At 36.3% G+C, this 21,913-nt stretch overlaps 1 protein-coding gene across 4 annotated transcripts in view; it reads left to right on the forward strand.

Moving 5' to 3' along the window:
• Positions 1 to 21,913, forward strand: part of EPS8 (EGFR pathway substrate 8, signaling adaptor) — a 187,910-nt gene that overhangs the window by 144,082 nt on the left and 21,915 nt on the right. For all 4 annotated transcript variants that reach the window (XM_066355174.1, XM_066355190.1, XM_066355166.1 and 1 more), the window contains 5 exons: positions 4,308 to 4,456; positions 7,833 to 8,016; positions 13,553 to 13,689; positions 18,544 to 18,652; positions 19,543 to 19,686. In XM_066355174.1, the coding sequence (XP_066211271.1) occupies positions 4,308 to 4,456; positions 7,833 to 8,016; positions 13,553 to 13,689; positions 18,544 to 18,652; positions 19,543 to 19,686 (723 nt within the window). The remainder of the gene's footprint in view (positions 1 to 4,307; positions 4,457 to 7,832; positions 8,017 to 13,552; positions 13,690 to 18,543; positions 18,653 to 19,542; positions 19,687 to 21,913) is intronic.

The raw sequence follows: 21,913 nt of genomic DNA on the forward strand, positions 1-21,913 counted from the left end.
AAATTATGATAAAATATGACTAAAAGATTTTTATAACATCATTTCACAGTACTGTACATATAGCCTACTCAACTTATGACCAAATTGTGTTACGACTGGTCTGTCAGAACCAATCGTGGTCATAAGTCAAGCACTAGCTGTAAATAGATTTTTGGAGGAAGATAAGGAATTCAGATGGAAAAACTGGAATTGGTAGTTGAATATTTGAATTTGGAGTTCAATGGTTAAATTGGGCTTAAAGATACAAATTTGAGGATTTTCTACTTATAGAAGTATAAAGCCAGTAGCCATGGCTACTATCACAGCTGCCTGGCCCATGCAGGTTCGCATTCGATTCAGACATACAGTGATGAAGGAGCCAAGAACTGGCAGGCCATTACTTTTAATCCTAGCTCACACCCAGCGGATGAGAAAATATACACAGCAGGAAAACACTTCCCTTTCCATTCAGGGCTCCCAAAGCCACTGACTCATCTGAGTATTCCTAGAATCAAAGGTTTCTACCTCACCAGCCTTATTCACCTCTGTTCCTCTTCTCCTTCTCTCTGCACAAACTGGCTTCTTTTTCAGCACTCTGCCATCTTGGCTGCTTCTCCTCTGCAATGCTAATTTCAGGAACTGAGAGAGTGAGCCCCTGGTCTCCCTTATTTTATAGTGTAGAAATTAAAGGCTTTAAGCCAGTATACAAATAAAGAAGTCTCTGATACAAAGTCACTTCTCTGAGGCATAAGTGGAATTCCTCATAAGAGTGCATCACCCCACGTCATGCAACAGGTAAGGGTGTGGGGAAAAGCTTAGTGTTGAGAAGATCTTAGTACAAAAGAGTGGGAAAGGCTTAGTCTTAAAACTAAGCCTTAGGCTATAAGGATCCTGTCTGCTTACAGTTTGTCCCCCACAACCAATGCAAACTATAAGCGAGCAAACATATACATCATATTTGCAAACTTATTTGACCCACAAGAAGGCATTTCAAGTCATGAAATTGGATGATGGCACCAAGGGAGTGATTATAAATAAAGAAGAGTGAGGACTGATGGAGCTCAAGGCAGTTTCAGTGTCAGGAGAATGGATAGGACCAGCAAAGAAGATTGACAAGAAATAAGTCAGGAGAAGAAACACAACAACATTGTGGTATTCTAGAAGCCAAATGAAGAAAATGTTTCTAAGAGGAAGAATTGAGCAATTATGTTAAATATCAAGGATAGAAGCTCATTTACCTTCATGTTCTTTTAACAGCCTTACAAAGGCAAAGAAAGACAGCCTTGTCCTTAAAGAGGTAAATGAATTTAAACAGGTACTTTCTGCCATTATCTAGGTGGCCTGAACTTCCTCATAGGGCCACACCTAACAGTAAAGGATTATAGTTTCCACCTGAGTGGCTGTGTGTCCATCTGAAATGCAAAAGCTTCTCTTTCTAGAATGAAGAAGAGAAAGGACACTAGGGAGCAATTAGCAGTCTTTGGTCTGCACACATTGTTCCTGGTAGGGTAATACGCATGTAACACCCCCCCCCCCCGAAAACTTCCTTCTGTTACATGTCTGTTTTTGCATAAGGTATAATTTTTAGAGTTAACAAATGGTGTGTTGGGAACAGTTCCCTTTGTGAAAAAGTTGGAGTGTTATCCAACAAAAGGTCATACCGCTTTTCTCATAGGCCAGGATCCAAGATACAAATCTTTATTTCCTAGATTTTTAACAGCTATGCTCTTTCCTTATATTATACATTTAACGAAATGGGCACAGTATTGTGCCTGCTTTTCCGTTTTTTTTGTGGGGAGGGCAAGAGAGAGAAGTGGAAGGAAGGCAGAACTTCTTTCTTTTAGAAACTTCCAGGAGGGCAAAGTTTCCTTTTTTGGGGACAAGGTAGAAATGTGTGGCGTGATTATGAGTGAGTCACGCTGTCAAAAGAGCAAATGATTACTGTATAAAATGACAAAAGCAATAATAACAACTGTAAGCATTGTTCTAGGTATTATTTCTGTGATTTTTCTAAAGAGTAAGAATAGTAACCATGAAACATAAATTTCACTTTTTGATTTAGAGCATATGAAAACTATGATCATTTAGTTATTGAATCTTCATCAACAATGGAGGAAATTCAGTATTTCTCATAGCTTTTACTTGAATATCAAAAATGGGGGGGAAAAAGAGAATCCAAGTAATAAAAGGCAATAAATCTCATTCTTTTTCACCAATGGTAACTAGACAAGAACTGAAGTAGAATACAAAGTGGATCTTGCTGTACAAACGTAGGACAGTAAGAAACCTTATCAGCGTGAATGTCAGAACCAGGCAATAAGAGATTAGAAGATGAAAGTCCAAGACCACATCAGCAATTATGAATGCTTCCATTATTGCTGCTATATATAGAACACCAGATTTCTACTCGTCTAATTAGTGTTGAATAATTCCTGCTGTCTAAACTCTTTTCAAAAATTAGGTCAAGGCCATTCATATACAGAAAACTGATACTAGTTCATTAACAAAATTTATATTCTTTAGTCTTTAGCACATTTGATACAATCTTAGTCTGAGTATTAGGAAGTATATTGTTCATAAAGTACTTTTGCCACCTCCTCTCATTCATTCACACTGTCATAGATCGTAAATAGATAACTAGCCTTTACATAGAGTAGAAACATAAAATAATGGGACTTGTTTCCATGACATACAAAATTTAGTCTGCTATGAATCTGAAAACATTGATTTTATTTTTATTTCTTAAAAACAACTCCTTATTAATGGTCTCCCCAATCATAATACTTCTTTTGTTCCGTTTTAATGTTCTGCCTATAGAGCCCCAGGCATTTTACTTTGACATGAGAAGGAACATTTATTCAGGGCTGACTACTAGCCAGACAACATTTAGCGGTTTTAATCCTGTGCGTCCCTCTTCCTCCCCTAGGCATCACTAAGCAAGCATCCCCACGGTGCACATGCCAGCACGTGGCTGCTCACCTCCTCAAGAGGGAACTATGGCCCATAGCCTTTTATGTACCTTCTTCTGTTTTATTCCCTCTTCCCTCTGTTAGAAGGAAAATTTTAATATTCCTCTACTCCTTTTACTCTTTTCCTTCTTCTACATAGTCATTCTGCATATTTACTGGAATTGCTTAAAGGGCTTGGAAGTAAAAAATTACTGTGCTGAGCTGTCAAGGTAGATTTTGTTTCTAAATAAGAGCGTACCTCGCTTATCCTTTATTTTTTCTTTTGCTTATTCTCATTCATTTCCTTAATGCTGTGTCTTCTGCAGTTCAAAGTCAAATAAATCCTGGTCCAAGTCCCCAAGGGAGGAGGAACTGAAAAATAAGCCATAAGTTACAATGTAATTTGTTACTAAAATGTGTAAATGATTTTGGGGACACTGAGGTGCATCAGAATTATACTGTGGTGTTCATAAGGTCTTCCTAGATGTGGTAACTGAGTCGAGTTCTCAGTGATGGAGGAGGGCCTCTGGAAGTTGGGAACAGCCTGTACAAATACACAGAAGTGGGCAGGCTCAGAACACCTGGGTGACCACAGGGAAATTGACTCTTGGTCTGGCACCATTCAAAAAACTTTGTTTCTTCTTGTGCCATATCTCTGGGAAGGTGAGATTTGTATAAAAGGGCTCTGGTTTCTGCTCTCAAAGATAACTACCATTCTTTAGCCAGGAAATAACCCCTGAGAAGTAAATTTGGAGCAGTTTTGGATATCCATTTATCATCACTTCGTTTATCACAGAGTTATACCTGTCAGTTTCCGCTAGTTGTTAACTTGTCAGTTGCAAATCAGGACACTTTCCTGGAATTAAATTGTGGGGATAAATACTTAGATTCAGAGTATCAGTTCCCATTCTTTCACCTTTCTCTTGTGACCCTTTTATTTTTGTATGTTTATAGCCACAGGCTGTTAACTTGAGCATATTTCTTTCCATAGTCTTCATTTCTAGAACCGTATTTTTCAAGTTTGGCATAATAGATTTTCAGTAGGGGTACATCTATTTAAAACAACAACAACAAAAAGCCGAGTTAGTTAAATCGTCTGACTTAGAATTCTCTGGATAGACATTAGTATTTTCCAAGTAAGCTACAGTCATATGAAATACATCCTGTGAAAGCTGTTAAACTATTAACTTTTTATTTTAGATTATTAGACACTATTGGGCTGGACAAAATTATTTGGCAAGCTGTTTTTCATACAGTAGTGCATGGCACAACGTCAATGTTTAATTTGAGTGTATGAAACTAGGGCTTGTTTTTGGTATGGCTTTTGAAAATATGTAAGTAGTCATCATCTTGCTAAAAAATTATTTATTGTCATTTTAGGTGGTGCAGGCAACAGGAGGTTCTGAACTAGCCAGTTCAGTACTCAGTCCCCTATTGACTAAGGACACAATTGATTTCTTAAATTATACTGTCACTACCGATGAAAGGCAGCTGTGGATGTCATTGGGAGAAACTTGGATGAAAGCCAGGTAAACATGTATGAGTTTAGCATTTAATACTTATAATACTTTAAGCATTATTCTTTGTTTATTGCATGGATCTAACAAGACATTTATTTAACCTTCTATGGATGAAGTACTTGGTGTTATAGAAGAAAAAGCCTAAACGCAAAAAAAGGCTGAGAGGCTAATGGAGGAGCTATCATTTTTCGGAATAGAAGGCAGGATAAGTGCCAGGGTGACTCACAAACTGCTACTGCTTGATAAGGTGGAACAGTCTGGAAGAAGATTGAGAAAGGAGGGCAGTTAACTTTCAAAGACTAGGTGGCATTTAAAATCAACAGATAACATTACCTAGGTATATATGTTTCTATACGTACATATGTAAATATATAGTTTGCTAGTCACGCTTTCATTCACTTTACACAGGTATGTTATTATTCCTGTTTTACAGTAATTTGCCCAAAGCCACACGGCTCGGCTCGTAAGAGGCAGAGCTGGGATGTAATTTGGCCCTATAGTCAGTGTTCACAATTTTTTGGCTAAGCTGCCTCTCAGCAGGATGAGAGTAGGATTTCCACAAATACATAGCCTGGAAAGGGCTTTCCCAGGGGACAGAGAAGCTCAGAGGAAGGCATGAAAGCACTAAGTCAGGAGATTGGAGTATGGATATGGGTTTAACCCGAATGTAGACTTTAGGTCCATGGCGAACCTTTTTTATAAAAACCACCCATTTTTGCAGTGCTGGTCAACCTGGTCCCTCCCGCCCACTAGTGGGCATTCCAGCTTTCATGGTGGGCCAGTGCCACGATCTTTGGTTGCTCCGCTACCGCCTACCATGAAACATGGAATGCCCACTAGTGGGTGGGAGGGACCAGGTTGACCAGCACTGCAAAAGTGGTTGGTTTTTATAAAAAGGTTCGCCATCACGGCTTTAGGTAGTGGGTGATTGTGGGAATGGGAAGGAGGAACGGTGGTAAACATGCTATCCAGAGAGCAGCAGGCTGGGCTGTGAAGGCTCTTGATGCCACGCTCTGGAGTTGGAGCAAGGGTCTGTAGGCTGCAGAGGACCAATAACTTGGTGAAGAAGAATGTGACATAAACACATACACGTTTGAGAAAGATCATTCTGGTAGTGGAGTCTAGTAAGGACAAGGACAGAGGTAGCTAGAGGCAGAGGCCCCTTGGAATGATAATGCTTTAGTAGAGGTTCATTATTTTTTAAATTTTAAATTAAATTTATTGGAATGATATTGGTTAATAAAGTTACATAGTTTTAAGGTGTACAATTCTGTGATATATCATCTGCATATTGCAATGTGTATTCACCACCCCAAGTCAGATCCTGGACTAGAATTGTGGCAGTGGGAATGGAAATGAGGAATGGGTAATTTTAAGAATTGTATCTTCTCAATGAAGTGATTGTGGAAAACAAATCAATAATTATTTCAGTGTTAAAGCCTGACCAAGTGATGGTGCAGTGGATAGAGCATTGGACTGGGATGCAGAAGACCCAGGTTCAAAATCCCAAGGTTGAACACAGGCTCATCTGGTTTGAGCACAGTTTACCAGCTTGAACCCAAGGTCACTGGCTTGAGCAAGGGGTCACTCGCTCTGTTGTAGCCCCCCAGTCAAGGCACATATGAGAAAGCAATCAGTGAACAACTAAGGTGCTGCAACAAAGAATTGATGCTTCTCATCTCTCTCCCTTTCTGTCAGTCTGTCCCTATCTGCCCCTCGCTCTATCTCTCTCTCTGTCTCTGTCACACAAAAAAAGGTGTTTCTCTTTTTATCAAATGTTAATACATAATTTTTACTTTCCTCATTTTTCTAAATCTTTTTCTTTCTCTCAATACTTAGGGTAGAATCTCATTCACTATGATCACTGAGAAGCTTTTCTTCCTAATGCTTTTGAAAGAGCTAACCTAAAAGTAATGGCCAGTTCACATGTTTTTATTTCTCCTTTTCTTCTATTGAAACATATAAGCCATTTCTACTGATATTTTGGGCTTTGGCAACTGCTTGTGTTAGAATATGATTTGCACATTGAATGGCTTACCAAGCATGAAACTCTTTAAAACACTGTAATTATTTTATATTGAAAATATTATTTGATACTTACATATTAATATAACTTGTATATCATGTAAAAATGATTAGATTTCTTAAATCTATTAGGTTTATGTAGACTGTGATTTTATGATAAACCTAAGTAAGATATTTTAATTTTTAGGGGTATTAGGAAATGGCCTGACATGTGGTGGCACAGGGGATAGAGTATTGATCTGGAATGCTGAGGTCACAGCTTTGTAACCCTGGGTTTGCCTGGTCAAAGCACATACTGGAAGCAACTACTACAAGTTGGTGCTTCCTGCTCCTCACCCCCCTTTCACTCTTTCTAAATATCAATTTAAAAAAAAGTATTAAGAAATGAAAATACCCACTTAAAAACTCATTAAGTTAAAAATAATCTTGAAGGTGCATAATAATCTGAATGTAAATGGCTAATTTCATCATAGTAGAAGTATGATACTGTATAAAGAATTATTATGTGTGAAAGATGAAACAACCTATTATTTTAGCAGAAAGAAAACTAAAATTTCTGTCTTAGTCATTTTTATGGTTCATGAGTGATTAGGAGCTTATAGAAATAAGTGTGACTCAGATGGTGATGGAAGGACACTTGACTTGGGGTGGTGAACACACAACACAGCATACAGAGGATGCATTGTAGGATTATACACCTGAAACCTGTATAATTTTATTAACTGATGTCACCCCAATAAGTTTAATAAAAAGTTCTTTAAAATAGTTTTTAAATAACAAATAGGTAGTGATGATGGTTACAGATTATTCCTAACTTTATTATATTGATTAAAATGTACTTGATATATTTAATTTATAAAACAAGTAATGTTTAATATGAGGAGACTTTATAACTTAAAAAATCACAAATGTTAAGAGTATTTTCTGCTGTTTCTCTTTTGGAAATTATGTCTATATCAGGAGGTTTCATGATGTTGGGGATAATGAATGACGAGATGACAATCTGGAGGTGCTGGAGAACTTATTTCTAAATATTTAGCACATTTCTAGCTTCACATTCCCTTCCCAAATTTTCAAAAACTTATATTTGTGTTGAAAGTTTAATTAATGGGGAATTGAGGTGTGGTGGTAAAAAGAGGTAATGAAGCAGCATTCAACCTTCCTTTCATCTATATGTTATATATGAGTATAACATGTTTACTTTCCCTTTTTGGTGGAGAGAGAACAGATTAAGTGTGCATTGTTTTTGTTATTTTAAGCATTTGTTTTTGTGTTTTATGGCTAGTCTTACAAAACATAATCTTGAGCATGAATACATTTCTTAATTTTACTTTTTATGTGTGTTAATGTCCTTCTACAGAGCAGAGTGGCCAAAAGAACAATTTATCCCACCATATGTTCCCCGGTTCCGCAATGGTTGGGAGCCTCCAATGCTGAACTTCATGGGAGCTCCAATGGAACAAGACCTTTATCAGTTGGCTGGGACTGTGGCGAATGTAGCAGAGCATCAACACAGACATGAAACAAAAAGATACTCCACGGAGGTAAAGTTTTTTATGACATATCTTTTGCAGAAAATGCAACGATCTGCGCATTTTCTTAAAATTCTGATTGTGAGTTAGCATTTTATCTAAAGATTATTCTAGAATCAATGATGAAATGTTCTGCTGCCCTTAGTTACCTCTTGCTCTCACCTTTTTGTCATTGTCGTTTCCCTGCGAAGCCCAGCATGAGCCCGTTTCATTCCCTCCAGACTGCCAGCCCTCCCCAGGCCCCAGGGATCCTGTCTTCTTAATGTGGGTGCCTTTCTCTCCTTGTCAAGGAACTGCCCCACTGCCACGGGATTATTCTTTCTGTTGTCCTCGCCCATCATCAGACCCTCAAGACATTTCCCAGAACCCAAGTTCTCGATGCCTGTCCCAAGCAGCTCTTTCTTGAATGCCCCATTTTTTTTTCTCCCTCCCTTCTTCCTTCCTTCTTTCTCTTTATGTATTTATTTAGGCATAGTTTTACATCTCTGGCGTCCTATCAGCCTGATTAGGAGGAAGTCCCAGCTTCAAATAATTATTTATAACACTACTAAACCTTGAGGAGGTGATAAAATTTATTGTAAATTTTATGTATTTAGTAAGTTTCAGAGTTAACCTATTTGGGGAGCAATTAATAGGTTGAAATTGGGTACGTTATATCTTTACATGCCTTAAAAATGATTTTTCCATGACTTTTCTTGTTCTATCCAAAAATAAAATTAAATATTGCTTAACGTTGAACCAAACCAAATAGGATAATCAGAACTAAGGAATTATATGAATGAGGTCTAGTTTGAAGGAGGAGCAGGAAATGATCCTCTTTGAAGCTAGTTTCCTTTATTTAATTTCTTGAACTACTGTGGGTATTTATAATGTGGCAGATATGATATTAATGAATGAATTAACCAGAATAAATTCTTACTTTTAAAGGAAACATTTACCATATGTAAATTAAATTTCTTAAGATATTTCCCGTGGACATTAACCATAATATTATGGAAGACTGGTTAAATTCTGAAACTTTCAAAATAAAACAAACATTTTGCTTTGAAAATAATTTTTTTCTAATGTAACCTTTTTTCCCCCTCTGGCTGCATTTAGAGTATAGGTGGATTTCATAACTGTCCTTTTCTCTTAATTGTGTGATTAAGAAGATGATCTCATAGCTCTAGACATTGGTTGGCAGGCCTAATGTTCCTATCTGTAATTTTATAGCTCAGACCTCATCACTATAAATTTGTTTTCCTCATCAAGGGCAATGTTTTTAGAGGAAAAACTGTAATCAAACATGAAATTATGATAAACTTGCTGTTGCTATAGTTATAGCTATTTTCAAATTATAGAAATTTCCAGCTTGCAGTAGTCATATCTTAAATAAGAAAATATATCTACTCTAAAATCATGCCTCAGAAATTTGCTTTTGTGAGTTCTCGTTTTCAGTTTGTGTGTTTTAAGAGAGGGTAATGTATTCAGGCCTTCCAGTGTAAAAGTCTTTTGTCTACTCTTACTGAATGTGTAATTGTAAAAGAATTATTGAGACTTCTTTCTTATAATGAGTTATCATTTTCCTGTTGTAAATTTTTTCCATTTTATGCTTAAGAACTTATTCAGAGGTTTAAAAAAATAAAATTAAGGGTGCCTGCCAGCAGTTCTAGGACATTTTACACCCTAAGATTTTGTTGGAAAAGAAGCCAAGTAGTGGTGATTTAAAATGCATAAAAAATGCAATCGTCCCCAGAGGAGAGATTTTATTATACTTTATTGCTACTATTGTAAATATACTCAGGACAAGACTTGGATGATTCAAGTTTTGTTTCAGATATGGTGGCAATACTCAGTTCCTTAACTTCCTCTGAACCAGCAGCAGTGCAAACAAGGTTAAGTAGTCATCATAGTCATTTGGCGTCGTGTCTCTCCTCCCTTCTAATATTCCCGGTCACCCTCAGGGCCCAGTGATTTCATACTGGCTGACCTCACGCCATTACAGTCTAAGCCTGGAAAAAGGTGTGGGTGATTCTAACAGTTTTTGAACTCCTCCCTTTATAACATCCTTTAATAAAAAATTACCTAATCATCTATTTCCTCTACTCTCTCCTAGGGAATTGATAAACTGAATTAATTAAGCCATTTGGTTTTTATTTTATTTCATTTTTTAGGTTAGTTTACAAAAAAACTAACACATTTAAACTATCTTTACATAAAGTATCATCACAGTGTTTTAAAGTGATTTGATATACAGTGAAAGGCATCCCCATCTAGTTAATTAACACATTATATTAATACATCACCCCACATACTATATTTATTTATCTTTCTTCTTGTTGTTAAGAACATGTAAGTTCTACTCTTTTAGCAAATTTTAATTATGTAATACAGTGTCATAAATTACAGTTGCCTTGTTTCATATCAGATCCTCAGACCTAGTAGTTCACAACTGAAAATTGATACCCTTTCACCAGCTTCTCCCGGTGTCCCCCGCCCCTTGCGGCCACTTTCCTACTGTTTCTCTGTGACTGTTTTCTAAGTTTCTGCATATAAGTGATACCATGCAGAATTTGCTGCCTGGTTTATTTCACTTAGCATAAGTGAAATAAGGTCCCTTCATCCATGTTGTTTCAGATGGTAGGATTTCCTTATTTTTCACAGCTGAGTAATATTCCAGTGTGTGTGTACACACACACACACACACACACACACATATACTGCAATGGAATATATATATCACATCTTCCTCATCTACTCATCTATTGATGGATACCTAGGCTATTTTCATATCTTAGCTATTATGAATAATGCTGAAATGAATATTGGAGTGCATATATCTCTTCAGGATCCTAATTTTATTTTCTTCAGTAGTATACCCAGTAGTGGTACTGCTGAACTGTGTATTAGTTTTATTTTTAATTTTTGAGGAACCTTCATACTGTTTTCCATAATGACTATGCCAGTTTATATTCCCACTAACAGCACAAGAGTTCTTTTGTCTACATCAGCGGTTCTCAACCTGTGGGTCACGACCCCGGCGGGGGTCGAATGACAAAAACACAGGGGTTGCCTAAAGCCATCGGCTTTCCTATTTAAATAAAATATGTATTTCCAGGTTGACGCTTTATCCACTGCACCACCACAGGTCAGGCCAAGACACTTTTTTTTTAATGACAGCACTATTATCAGATTTACTGTTAAGGAAAACACAAAAAGGCAGAAACATATTTGATCTCAACAGTAAATAGTCCAGAAAAAGGCGATGCTGGAGTTACTTCCTTTTGTAGTTAGCACAACTCGGCCTGAGCTTACTGGGCTAACCAAGAGAACTGAGGTCTGTGGTTCTCACTGAGCAGCATGGTTCTGAAGCTACGGGAAAAAACAAAGAAGCAAAAAACATTCACTTAAGGTTTTGTGTTGTTACCTACACAAGATGAAGGATGGGGGAATGCATGATAGACCCTGAAGCACTGGAATTCCTGGGCTCTTTCAACTGTTTATGCATTTACTCACACAACATACTTGGAGTTGGGAGTGTCTTAGAAAATGATTGGACACATGTTTACTATAGCTAATTCTAATGGCAAAGTTGGCAGGAGTAGGACTGAGTTTATCCATAGACAGAGTAGATTAGGTGTCCCCATGGACCAGTGTTGACGTTGAATACCAAATTATATTACTGATAACTAGGTTATCAGGATACTGCACTTAACACACAAATAAATATAAACAGTTTCACCACTTAATTACCTTGGTGAACCTTCAACAAAGTTAAAAGACAATCTATGGAATGGGAGAAAATAATTGCAAATCATATATCTATAGGGTTTAATGTCCAAAATATATGAAAAACTCATACAACTCGATAACAAAAAACCACAAACAACCTAATTAAAAAATGAGTGGAGGAACTGCATAGATACAGCTAGTGCTCGACTTACGACCACGATTGGTTCCGACAGACCAGTCATAACATGATTTGGTCGTAAGTTGAGTAGGCTATATGTACAGTACTGTGAAATGATGTTATAAAAGTCTTTAAGTCATATTTTATCATAATTTTCTTTCATTATTGTTATATATCATAATTTTCTTTGTTCATTTTATGCCATTTCTATCATCTCTACACCATTTTGTTTCTTATTTTTACATTCGTCAGGTTTACGTAAAACACTGCATTACCAGTACAACTGGTTTAATATTTGCAAAAGACAATTTCCTCTTGGTAGACATCTTGGGAGGGGTTTGATGAAAAATATCCAAGACACAAAACACAAATTGCTGTACCAAGTCTGGGATAACAGTTGAAATGGTGCACACGGAGATGGTAGTGCTGCCGGAAGCTGGTCCGCACTGTTGAACGCCCAGCTGGGCAACGCTTGCACTGCCAAACACGGAGCAGTCGTGTCGGCAACTAAGGTTGCCGGTTCAAAACCCTGGCTTGCCTGGTCAAGGCACGTATGGGAGTTGATGCTTCCTGCTCCTCCCCCTTTTCTCTCTCGCTCTCTCTCTCCCCCCCTCCTCTCTAAAAAGAATAAATTTAAAAAAAAATTAAACAAAAAGTGTCTTAGCATATTTTAAAAAGGAAGAATGAAAGAGTGGTATAATTTTAATGCATAGAGTTCAGATGATTTTCATGTGACAATATTTACCTTGTTAGAGTTGTGTAAAGGATAGTTTTTTAAACATAGAAAGCAGGAATTAAGATTTTGTTGTTGTTTTTAAACCAGTTTTGTTTTATGCAAGCTATTAAAGTCAGCCTAATACTCAAATCACCTGTTACTAAAATTCCTGAGGAGCCTGACCAGGCAGTGGCGCAGTGGATATAGCGTCGGACTGGGATGTGGAGGACCCAGGTTTGAGACCTCGAGGTCTCCAGCTTGAGCAAAAAGCTCACCAGCTTGGACCCAAGGTTGCTGGCTCGAGCAAAGAGTTATTCCGTCTGCTGAAGGCCCGCGGTCAAGGCCCATATGAGAAAGCAATCAATGAACAACTAAGTTGTCGCAACGAAAAACTGATGATTGATGCTTCTCATTTCTCTCTTTGTTCCTGTCTGTCTGTCCCTATCTATCCCTCTCTCTGACTCTGTCTGTCCCTGTAAATAATAATAATAATAATAATAATAATAATATAAAATTCCTGAGGAAAGAATTTATAGACATATCTCATTTCATTGTGCCTCACAGTATTGCTCCTCACAGATGTTGCATATTTTACAAGTTTAAGGCCAGACTCTTTACCAGCAAAAATATTACTATTTGTTTTGTTGTGATACTGGCTTTATTGTGGGTCTGGAACCGCACCCATAATATCTCCAATTTATACCTGGGTATTTCCAGAATTAAGATTTAGCCTTTGCTCTAATTTCTTTTCTTATTACAAGTGGGTTATGGACAAAATGTATAATTTATAATTGAACCCCATTTATAATTTATTAACTTAATGGTCAGTCATTTGAAAATAAAGCTGATCACGGTATAGCAGAGTGTTCTTACTGATTGAGGTCAGTGCTCATTCAGTTAATTGATGTTGGTGATTCTTTAGTCTTTATTTCTCTGTCTTGCAGCAATCCAGTGTATCAGAATATCTTCCACCTCCACCTGATGGCTATGCATTCAATAACATTTATACAAGAGGAACCCATCTGGACCAAGGGGAAGCTGCTGTTGCTTTTAAGCCAACTCCTAATCGCCATGTAGACAGGTAATATTTCATGGGCATCATTTGGAGACTTGAGAATAACTGTCTAATTTACTGCAAAAGGAGGTGCCGGTGTATGCATTGTTCACTCCTTTAAACTTCCTGTCAATCGTTTGAAAAAGTTTCAGTTTCTCCTTTATAGAATGGGTTTTGATGAACAGAGCCTTCAGTTTCTCATTCTAACTGGAGGACCGCCAGACTATAATTCTAACTAAGTGCAACTGCCTTTGGATGACTTTCCCTTTTAAAGAAGATACTTCTGACAAAATCTGTGAATTAAGAAGAAAGAATTGTTTTGTAATTCTTAGCTAGTTTGTATCAGATGGTCTCTAAGGATTTCGCCAGCTCTCTAACTTTTAAAGAAAATAATTTCAATTTTTCCTTTCCCCTAGCAAAAACAAACAAACCTTCCTTCAGATAGAAATATTTGAACTAAAGATAAACTAAATATTTAAATGGAGTCAATGCCATTTTTGCCATTTCATTTTTGTATTTTATTCTCACTTTCCAGTTTTAGATTTCATTAATTTTCCCATATTTTCTCTCTTAAAAGATTTAATGTAGGTAGAGGTGGGGAATTTAGACTGGGCCAAAATAAAGGAGTTGGAATAGTTCACTTTTTCTTTTTTCTTTTTTTTTTTTGTGTGGCAGAGACAGAGAGAGTCAGAGAAAGAGACAGATAGGGACAGACAGACAAGAAGGGAGAGAGACGAACCTGACCGGGTGGTGGCACAGTGGATAGAGCATCGGACCAGGATGTGGAGGACCCAGGTTCAAGACCCCGAGGTCACCAGTTTGAGCGCGGGCTCATCTGGTTTGAGAAGAAAAAAAAAAAGCTCACCAGCTTGGAACCAAGGTTGCTGGCTTGAGCAAGGGGTTACTTGGTCTGCTGAAGCCCATGGTCAAGGCACACATGAGAAAGCATTCAATGAACAACTAAGGTGTTGCGATGAAAAACTGATGATTGATGCTTCTCATCTCTCTTCTCTCCTGCCTGTCTCTCTTTATCTGTCCCTCTCTCTGACTCTCTCTCTCTGTCTCTGTAAAAAAAAGAGAGAGAGAGAAGGGAGACAGACGAGAAATATCTATTTTTCTTTGCGGTTCCTTAGTTGTTCATTGATTGCTTTCTCATATGTGCCTTGACCGGGGAGCTACAGCAGACCAAGTGACCCCTTGCTCGAGTCAGTGACCTTGGTTGGGCTCAAGCTGGTGAGCCTTGCTCAAACCAGATGAGCCTGCACTCAAGCTGGCGACCTTGGGGTGTCAAACCTGTGTCCTCTACATCCTAGTCCGACGCCCTATCCACTGCGCCACTGCCCGGTCAGGCAGTTCACTTTTTCAATTTTGTTTTCCAGCCACTGAAAGAGAGGTTGAAGTACAGGCCAATCTGTATACATAAGACAAAGAGAAGATGAAATATTGGTATTGAGGATGTTAGAAAATGATCACTCAGATGAAATGGGGGAGAGAACTTGTTCTGGAACTTTCCTGCCTCAGAGCCTCTCTCACCAGAGTTTTGCATACCTTTATTTTTTTCAGTTTGCTCTTTTCTTAATAGAATCTAAAGAAGATGGGATTTAAAATTTTTGTTTTCTGTTGGAAGTGATGACAGAGTTAATACTTAACTAAAATGATGTGGAAATTTTACAGGTTTATTCTGTGGACAATAAACATATAAAATAGAGTACCAAAAAAAGTATGCAATGAATAATACATTTTGAAAATGGTAACATATGAAACCTTTTAATTATAGGTTCAATTTTTAGTAGATATAGGTGAAAATCAATTTTGAAGTTTTAAAAATGATTTCATTGAAATTCTTTTTTGACTAACTTATTACTCATCCTAATAATTTCTCCTTCCTTTTCTTCTATCATAGTTGTCAACAATTGAGAAGTTATTTCAGAGCAGCGATTCTTACCTTGTTTTTGGTTTCGTAACTCCAGTAAATCGAGATGGTATTCACAGCTAGGTAACTAGAAAACTCAGTACATGTCTCATGTACAGAGTGTTGAGTTGTAATACCTATGTATACTAGAAAACTTTTATCACGTTCCACTTTAAGACCACATCAGTCACATTGTCATTCAGTAAATGTAGATTTATTTGACTGATTTATTGAATGACTGAATGAGTATGGAATAGCCTATCCAACACTGCAGAGTCACTATCTCTCTGTCCTTCACTCGCAAATCTGTAAGGTCTGCAGCATTACTGGTGAAAAACCTCAGCCATTTATTTGGGGCAGCTTAACACGGAGTCTTTTAAATGTTTACCCTGATCTTTATAGAATATCAGGGGAATTTACCTTTGACTCATTGATTTAGTTATATCTCTGTGCCTCATCTACTTTCAAAATGGACTCAGGCTGCTAACTTAAATTACATACATTTAAAGTAATATTAATGTTAAAATTAAATGACAAGATAAAAATTGAGTAGAGAGAATGAGAATTAAAATTTTTGAAGTATAGATTGACAGTGATTGAATTTCTAATTTGTCTTTGAGGTTTCAACCTGTTCCTCAAATGTTTTTCTCAAAGAACTTTTTATAAGCTGTGAGAGATGACGTAAAGGACATTATTTTGAAGATATTATATATTTTTACCTTATTCAGAGAATGTTGTGGTGAATTTCATAAAGTTTTTTTTAGTAATCTTTGATGAATAAAAAATTTAAGTGGGATTAAGTGGTGGAAATTCCATGAAAGTATATTCAAGTGTATTGATTTTGGAGTTACCAAAATTTAGCCAGAGAAAGATTTTTAAAAACCCACCAAATGGTAGGTGGATGGTATAACTCAGTGTCTTTCTGGATCCCATGCCTTAGTTGGGCTGTTATAATAGGAGCGAGATAATTGACAGACACCTGGATCATTGATTATCTGTGTTGCTAAGAAAATTAGTCATCATTATTGCAAAATCTGAAAGTGTCTGATATGAAATACACACAGGTTTGGAGTTTTTTTTATAATAAGTATTGTTAATCTTAATCTCTGTTATATGCCAGAATGCAATAAATACCATATGAGGTACAGTCACTCTTCAGTGAAATTGCTGTTGTTAGAGAAATCACCTGTTGAATTGAGTGCCCTCACACGAGGGATTATGGATTACTGCTCTTCCAAAGCAATTCGTGTTTTAGAGAAGTCTCAGATTATTGATCAGTCCATATCTACTCTATATCAGTGTATATCATTCCAAATCAGAAACAGAGATCATATCCTTTTTATACATTCTAGGTCTTTTAAGAAACTTTGGTGCATCTGAAGAATTAAAAGTTGTGATTTTTCAGATTGATAGCTATGATCAGTGTGATATCCAGGTTTAATCTATAAAAAGTGAGAAACTAAAGATTTGTAAATTCTCAAGTACTTTTAAGTGGATGCTGTGCAGTCACTTCTGAGAAAGGCAAAATAGAAAAGACTACAGAGAAAATGCAACTTAGTTTTCTTTTAACCCACTAATTCAGATACACAGTGGCAGAGAATTGTTCCACCCACCCTGTGTTATGGTACTCAACTCTCCATTGTTAGTAGTGATTATTTTCTAGATCATGGAAGGGAATAACAGGGAGGAAAAAGAAAATGAAATGACTACTTTTGTAAGTTTTGGAGTGAGCAAATCCTTTATCGCTCCACCGCTACCCCAATGAAATCTTAATAGAATGAGATTTTATAAAGTTTAAATTTCTTCTTAATAATATGTAAGATTTACTTGGCCATAGTTTCACTTTTGCCAGTTTTTCTCATTTTTAAAATATACCAAGAATAGCCAATAGGTAGCGTATCTTACAGTTCATTTCTTTTCTTTGTCCCTGAACATCTTGCTCTGGAGCTACTATCTAAGAAATAACCATTTAGCTATGGTGACAGGATACATTGACTCCACAGTTGTCCTGAAGGTGCTGCTGTTGTTACTCAGTAGTCCAGAGGATCTTGGTGGGCAGCAGAAAGAATGGCCACTTTAATCGGAGAAGGACAACCAAACATCTGTTGTCCTTTTGCTTTTATTTTGTAGAGATGTGTGAGAAAATGTGGAATGTAAGTGGAGGAGAAAATTGGGGAATAAAATTAATTAAAAACAGTTAAAGTTATTTTGTTATTAAAAGAAGAAAATAATATTTGTTCATTGTTGATATACATCAGGTTAATTGTATTTATTATATATAAACACTTATACAGTTAAATATAATGGTAATTTAATGATTGATAAAAATATTTGATTTTTTAAGAAAGTTTTATTCTTGAAATATTGAACCCTTTGACATATTCTTCCTGTTAAACTAAGTTTATAGTATTAATAAATTAGTAGGTATTATTGGTTTATACTTAATCCATACCTTCCTTTGCAATTTAGATAACTGGATGAAGATTTCCTAACATTGATAACCATAATTTTAAAATATATATTTGGTTAATAAATTGAACATAATGCTTGAATTAGTGAAATCAATATATGTGTTAAGTTACCACCATGAGAACTATTTTCAGTCTTCTTTAATATGTAAAATACATTAATCTTTATTTTATTTATTCATGGTGGAGAAGCTAATTAACAAAGCAATATCCAGAGTGTGTATTTAGTGGTTAAAAAGTTCATAGACTTGCATTCTAGATTTGGCTAGCCATGTGATTTTGCATTGTTTATTTTTGCCCTAGCCATAATTTATTCATTTTAATAGTAAAAACTACAAAGTTTCTTTTAGTTTTTATATTCTCTAAAATATAATAAAACTAAACTACTGTCAAAATAACTTGTCAGAATGTTTTCTGGTAGGAATTGACCTTAGTGTTTTACTTCTGTGTTCAGCCTTTAAAAAGAGCTGGCAGAATAATCTTTCTCCTTTCCTTTTGTAGAAATTATGATTCCCTCATAACACAACCCAAAAAATATGCCAAATCCAAGTATGACTTTGTGGCAAGGAACAACAGTGAACTCTCAGTTCTAAAGGATGATATTTTAGAGGTAATAGAATTTTATCATCATTATCTACTCTTAATAAAGTGGATTTATTATATTCCTCTTTTGGTATATACTTAAATCTTTCTCAAAGAAATGATGAAGTCAAGAAGTTATTCTGTAGTATTATTTTATTTTACCAAGCCTAGAGCATGTCACAGATAACCTGTATCTATTTAGGGGGGAAGCTTCTTTATCTGTTTATTGGTCAATTTGTTTCTTTTAGGGAGGTTGGGCTGGGTTGTATTTCTTGGCTTACTTTGCTGTCTTTCTCCTTCTGGGCTTTATTCATTGTAGAATAAAGACTAGTTATCAATTCAAATGTAGATGTACCATAATATTTTACTAAGAGAAAACATTGTTCTTCTTACTATCCTAGCATCCTTGGCACAAAAATCTCTAGCACTGAGTGAATTCTAGGTTGTAGGGATAATCTACCATGACTCCCAAGTTTTTATTCTTAGTTTATAGCTGAGTGTCCATCTTTTATAATTATAAGGTAGGATAATCACAGCAGATTTTGTAAAAATAAATAAATAAATAAATAAATGAGGTTTTTATACTTTTCCTTTCTATTTCAAGGATGGAGACAACATGTAGACTTTTCCAAACAAATCATCTTAGTTATCTATAAGTACTTCAGATATATTGCAAATAAACATTTTTGAGAGGTAATAAAAGCCTTGGATAGATTTACGATTGTGGTCCCATACCTGTTTTTCACTAATAGTTGTAATAGTGTAAATTCTAGGAATCATTTATTTTACAACATGTTTATGCTAAGTCAACTTAATAGATGTTTAAAAAGTTTCTTGGTCTAGGAGTAAAAATTGACCTTCCTTCGTAGATTGGTTGTGGTACAGAAATGACATTTTTGTTTTCTTGCCTAATGACAGATCCTTGATGACAGAAAGCAGTGGTGGAAAGTTCGAAATGCAAGTGGAGACTCTGGATTTGTGCCAAATAACATTCTGGATATTGTGAGACCTACAGAGTCTGGGCTGGGACGCGTGGACCCACCGTACACGCACACCATACAGGTAATTAGGATTTTTTTTTTTAGCAAAATTTAACTTTAACAAATTTGAAGTTGTTCACTCTTAAATAAAATTTAAACACTTTTTTTGTGTGTTGATCATTTTGAGACTTAACTGGTCTCAAATCTGTCAATTTATACAATTTTTTTTCTAGGGCATTTTCAGGGACAATGGTGAGAGCCAGAGAAGAATTTTATATATATATATATATATATGTTTTATGTTTTAAATATTTAGGATAAGCCTCAAAATATTTACCAGTAAATGACTGTTTCTCTGACTGCGTTATTTTTTTTTCATTCTACAAAGTTCCTGACATTTGAAGAAATAGTATTTCTGCCTTTTTGCTCTTACCCATCGCCTTCCTGTGCAGTGGCTTCCTCTTGTTAGACGACGGTGCTGGGCGGGTGGCCGGAGGACCCAGTGGTTCATCTACACCATCCTCTGCTTTCATTCTCTTAAATGTTCAGCCACTGACCAACTTGAACTTGCACTTTTCTCACCTTTTACCTGAGTATTTATTTATATTTTCTCTATTGATTTTAATTAAGAATAAAATATACATATGATACCAGGTCTCATGGGTCAGTTTTTCTCTTTTTGATCTGAGTCCTGTGCCACATTTCCATAATTTAAGTGATCCTGGTTATCTCAGTTACCCTAACATCTGAATTGGTACTGGAGGATTTGGTGTGACTGGATCTCCAGAGTCAGATCTGCCAACTGAGACAGAATGGATGGACTGTCCCATGTATATAGCTCCTGAACCTGTGGAGGCTCCTCTGTCATGTCCCCAGGAAGGATTCTTGTAATCTTCAGAACCTTGAGCAAAAGAGTATACCTGGCCACATATTAATATTATAAATTTGAGAAGAAGCTACATAGAATTTGCTGTGAAATAGTTTTCATGCCTCGGCTTAGATAAGTACAGAAAGTCCAAACTTGGAACTGTGGTCCTGTGCTGCTTGACCACGCATTTGAGTACTTCTGGCTCCTGATGGCATTAGAGCCTAGTAAGGACCTGCACTTACCCAGATTGATTTTGGCCTTACTTGAATCCAAGAATCAAACAAACATCTAAAATAAAGACTTACTGTACAGTTTATATATCAATCACGTAAAGGGATGGCAATGGAAATTCTGTTTGCTGTGCTTATGTTTTGACTGGCCCGATGTGCATCCATATTATGTACTTATTTTATGTTCATTATTTATCATTAGCTGTTGATGCCAAAGAAGGAGTTTGAGTTATTCAAGGTATGGTTTACTCCATTTTGCATGGATTTTTGAAGTGGATTTTCTAACTTGGTTTTAATACTTTTTTCTTTTCTGCGTTCTTACTTTTCTGATTTTGAGATGTGGTTTCCTGACATAGTAGAGGCTTCTGTCTGGTGTATAAATGTTAATTCTTCATGTTCTTTCCTATAGAGGTTTTAACTGAATTCCTTAAAAAGTATTAAAGTGTGTAGGCTTGAAATGTAGGCCAAAAACAGTGATAGAGTGTATCCTCTTTGAGCTCTATGGAACATTTTTAATATTTAACTCATGATGGACTATAAAAGACACTATTCACGAAGGATATCGCTAGTTGCTGTATGTGAGCGAAAGGCAAGAGTTTATATTTTAGGTGTTAAAAACAATTATCCAAATTTATTTCCATTTGTGTGCATGGTGGCTAGGAATGGGCAAACTGATAAAATATCCAAAACTTGCAAATAAAGTAAATTCTAAGTATTTCCCGTGCCCTGAGATTTCCTAAGGAGTTTATCCTCTTACTTTTTCCTGTTTGCTGTTTAGGCTTGTCTTCTTCATGAATTTTGATTCCTGGCTTGAGCCATAGTTGACTTTTCTGTTTAAAGGTTGCTTCTGTCTAAAATTGAACCCAATCTATAAATACATATTAGAGGTAGAGAGAGTACTTTTTGAGCACGTAAATTCTGTCCCTCTTTTTCTGAACAGAGCCTCATCTTATATTTGTGTCAACTTTGGCACAACTAGGAAGGTTTTTTAAGTGCTCACAACTTTCAGCAGTTTATTTTGCTACTTTATGTAAATAGAAATGGTGGGGATTGCCTGTTTGGTCCGCTCCCTTTTAAACTTTTTAACAGTGTTTGACTGTCTTCTGAAAATTTCTGGATGCAACTCTGAGTTCAGTGATGTATGTGGAAATGTGTATAGAAGCTCTGTGTGTGTGTGCAGGGGGTGTAGGTTGAGGGCCCTGGTATTAAAA

The sequence above is a fragment of the Saccopteryx leptura genome, chromosome 1 (genome assembly GCF_036850995.1).
Source record: "Saccopteryx leptura isolate mSacLep1 chromosome 1, mSacLep1_pri_phased_curated, whole genome shotgun sequence".
Classification (NCBI taxonomy): Eukaryota; Metazoa; Chordata; class Mammalia; order Chiroptera; family Emballonuridae; genus Saccopteryx; species Saccopteryx leptura.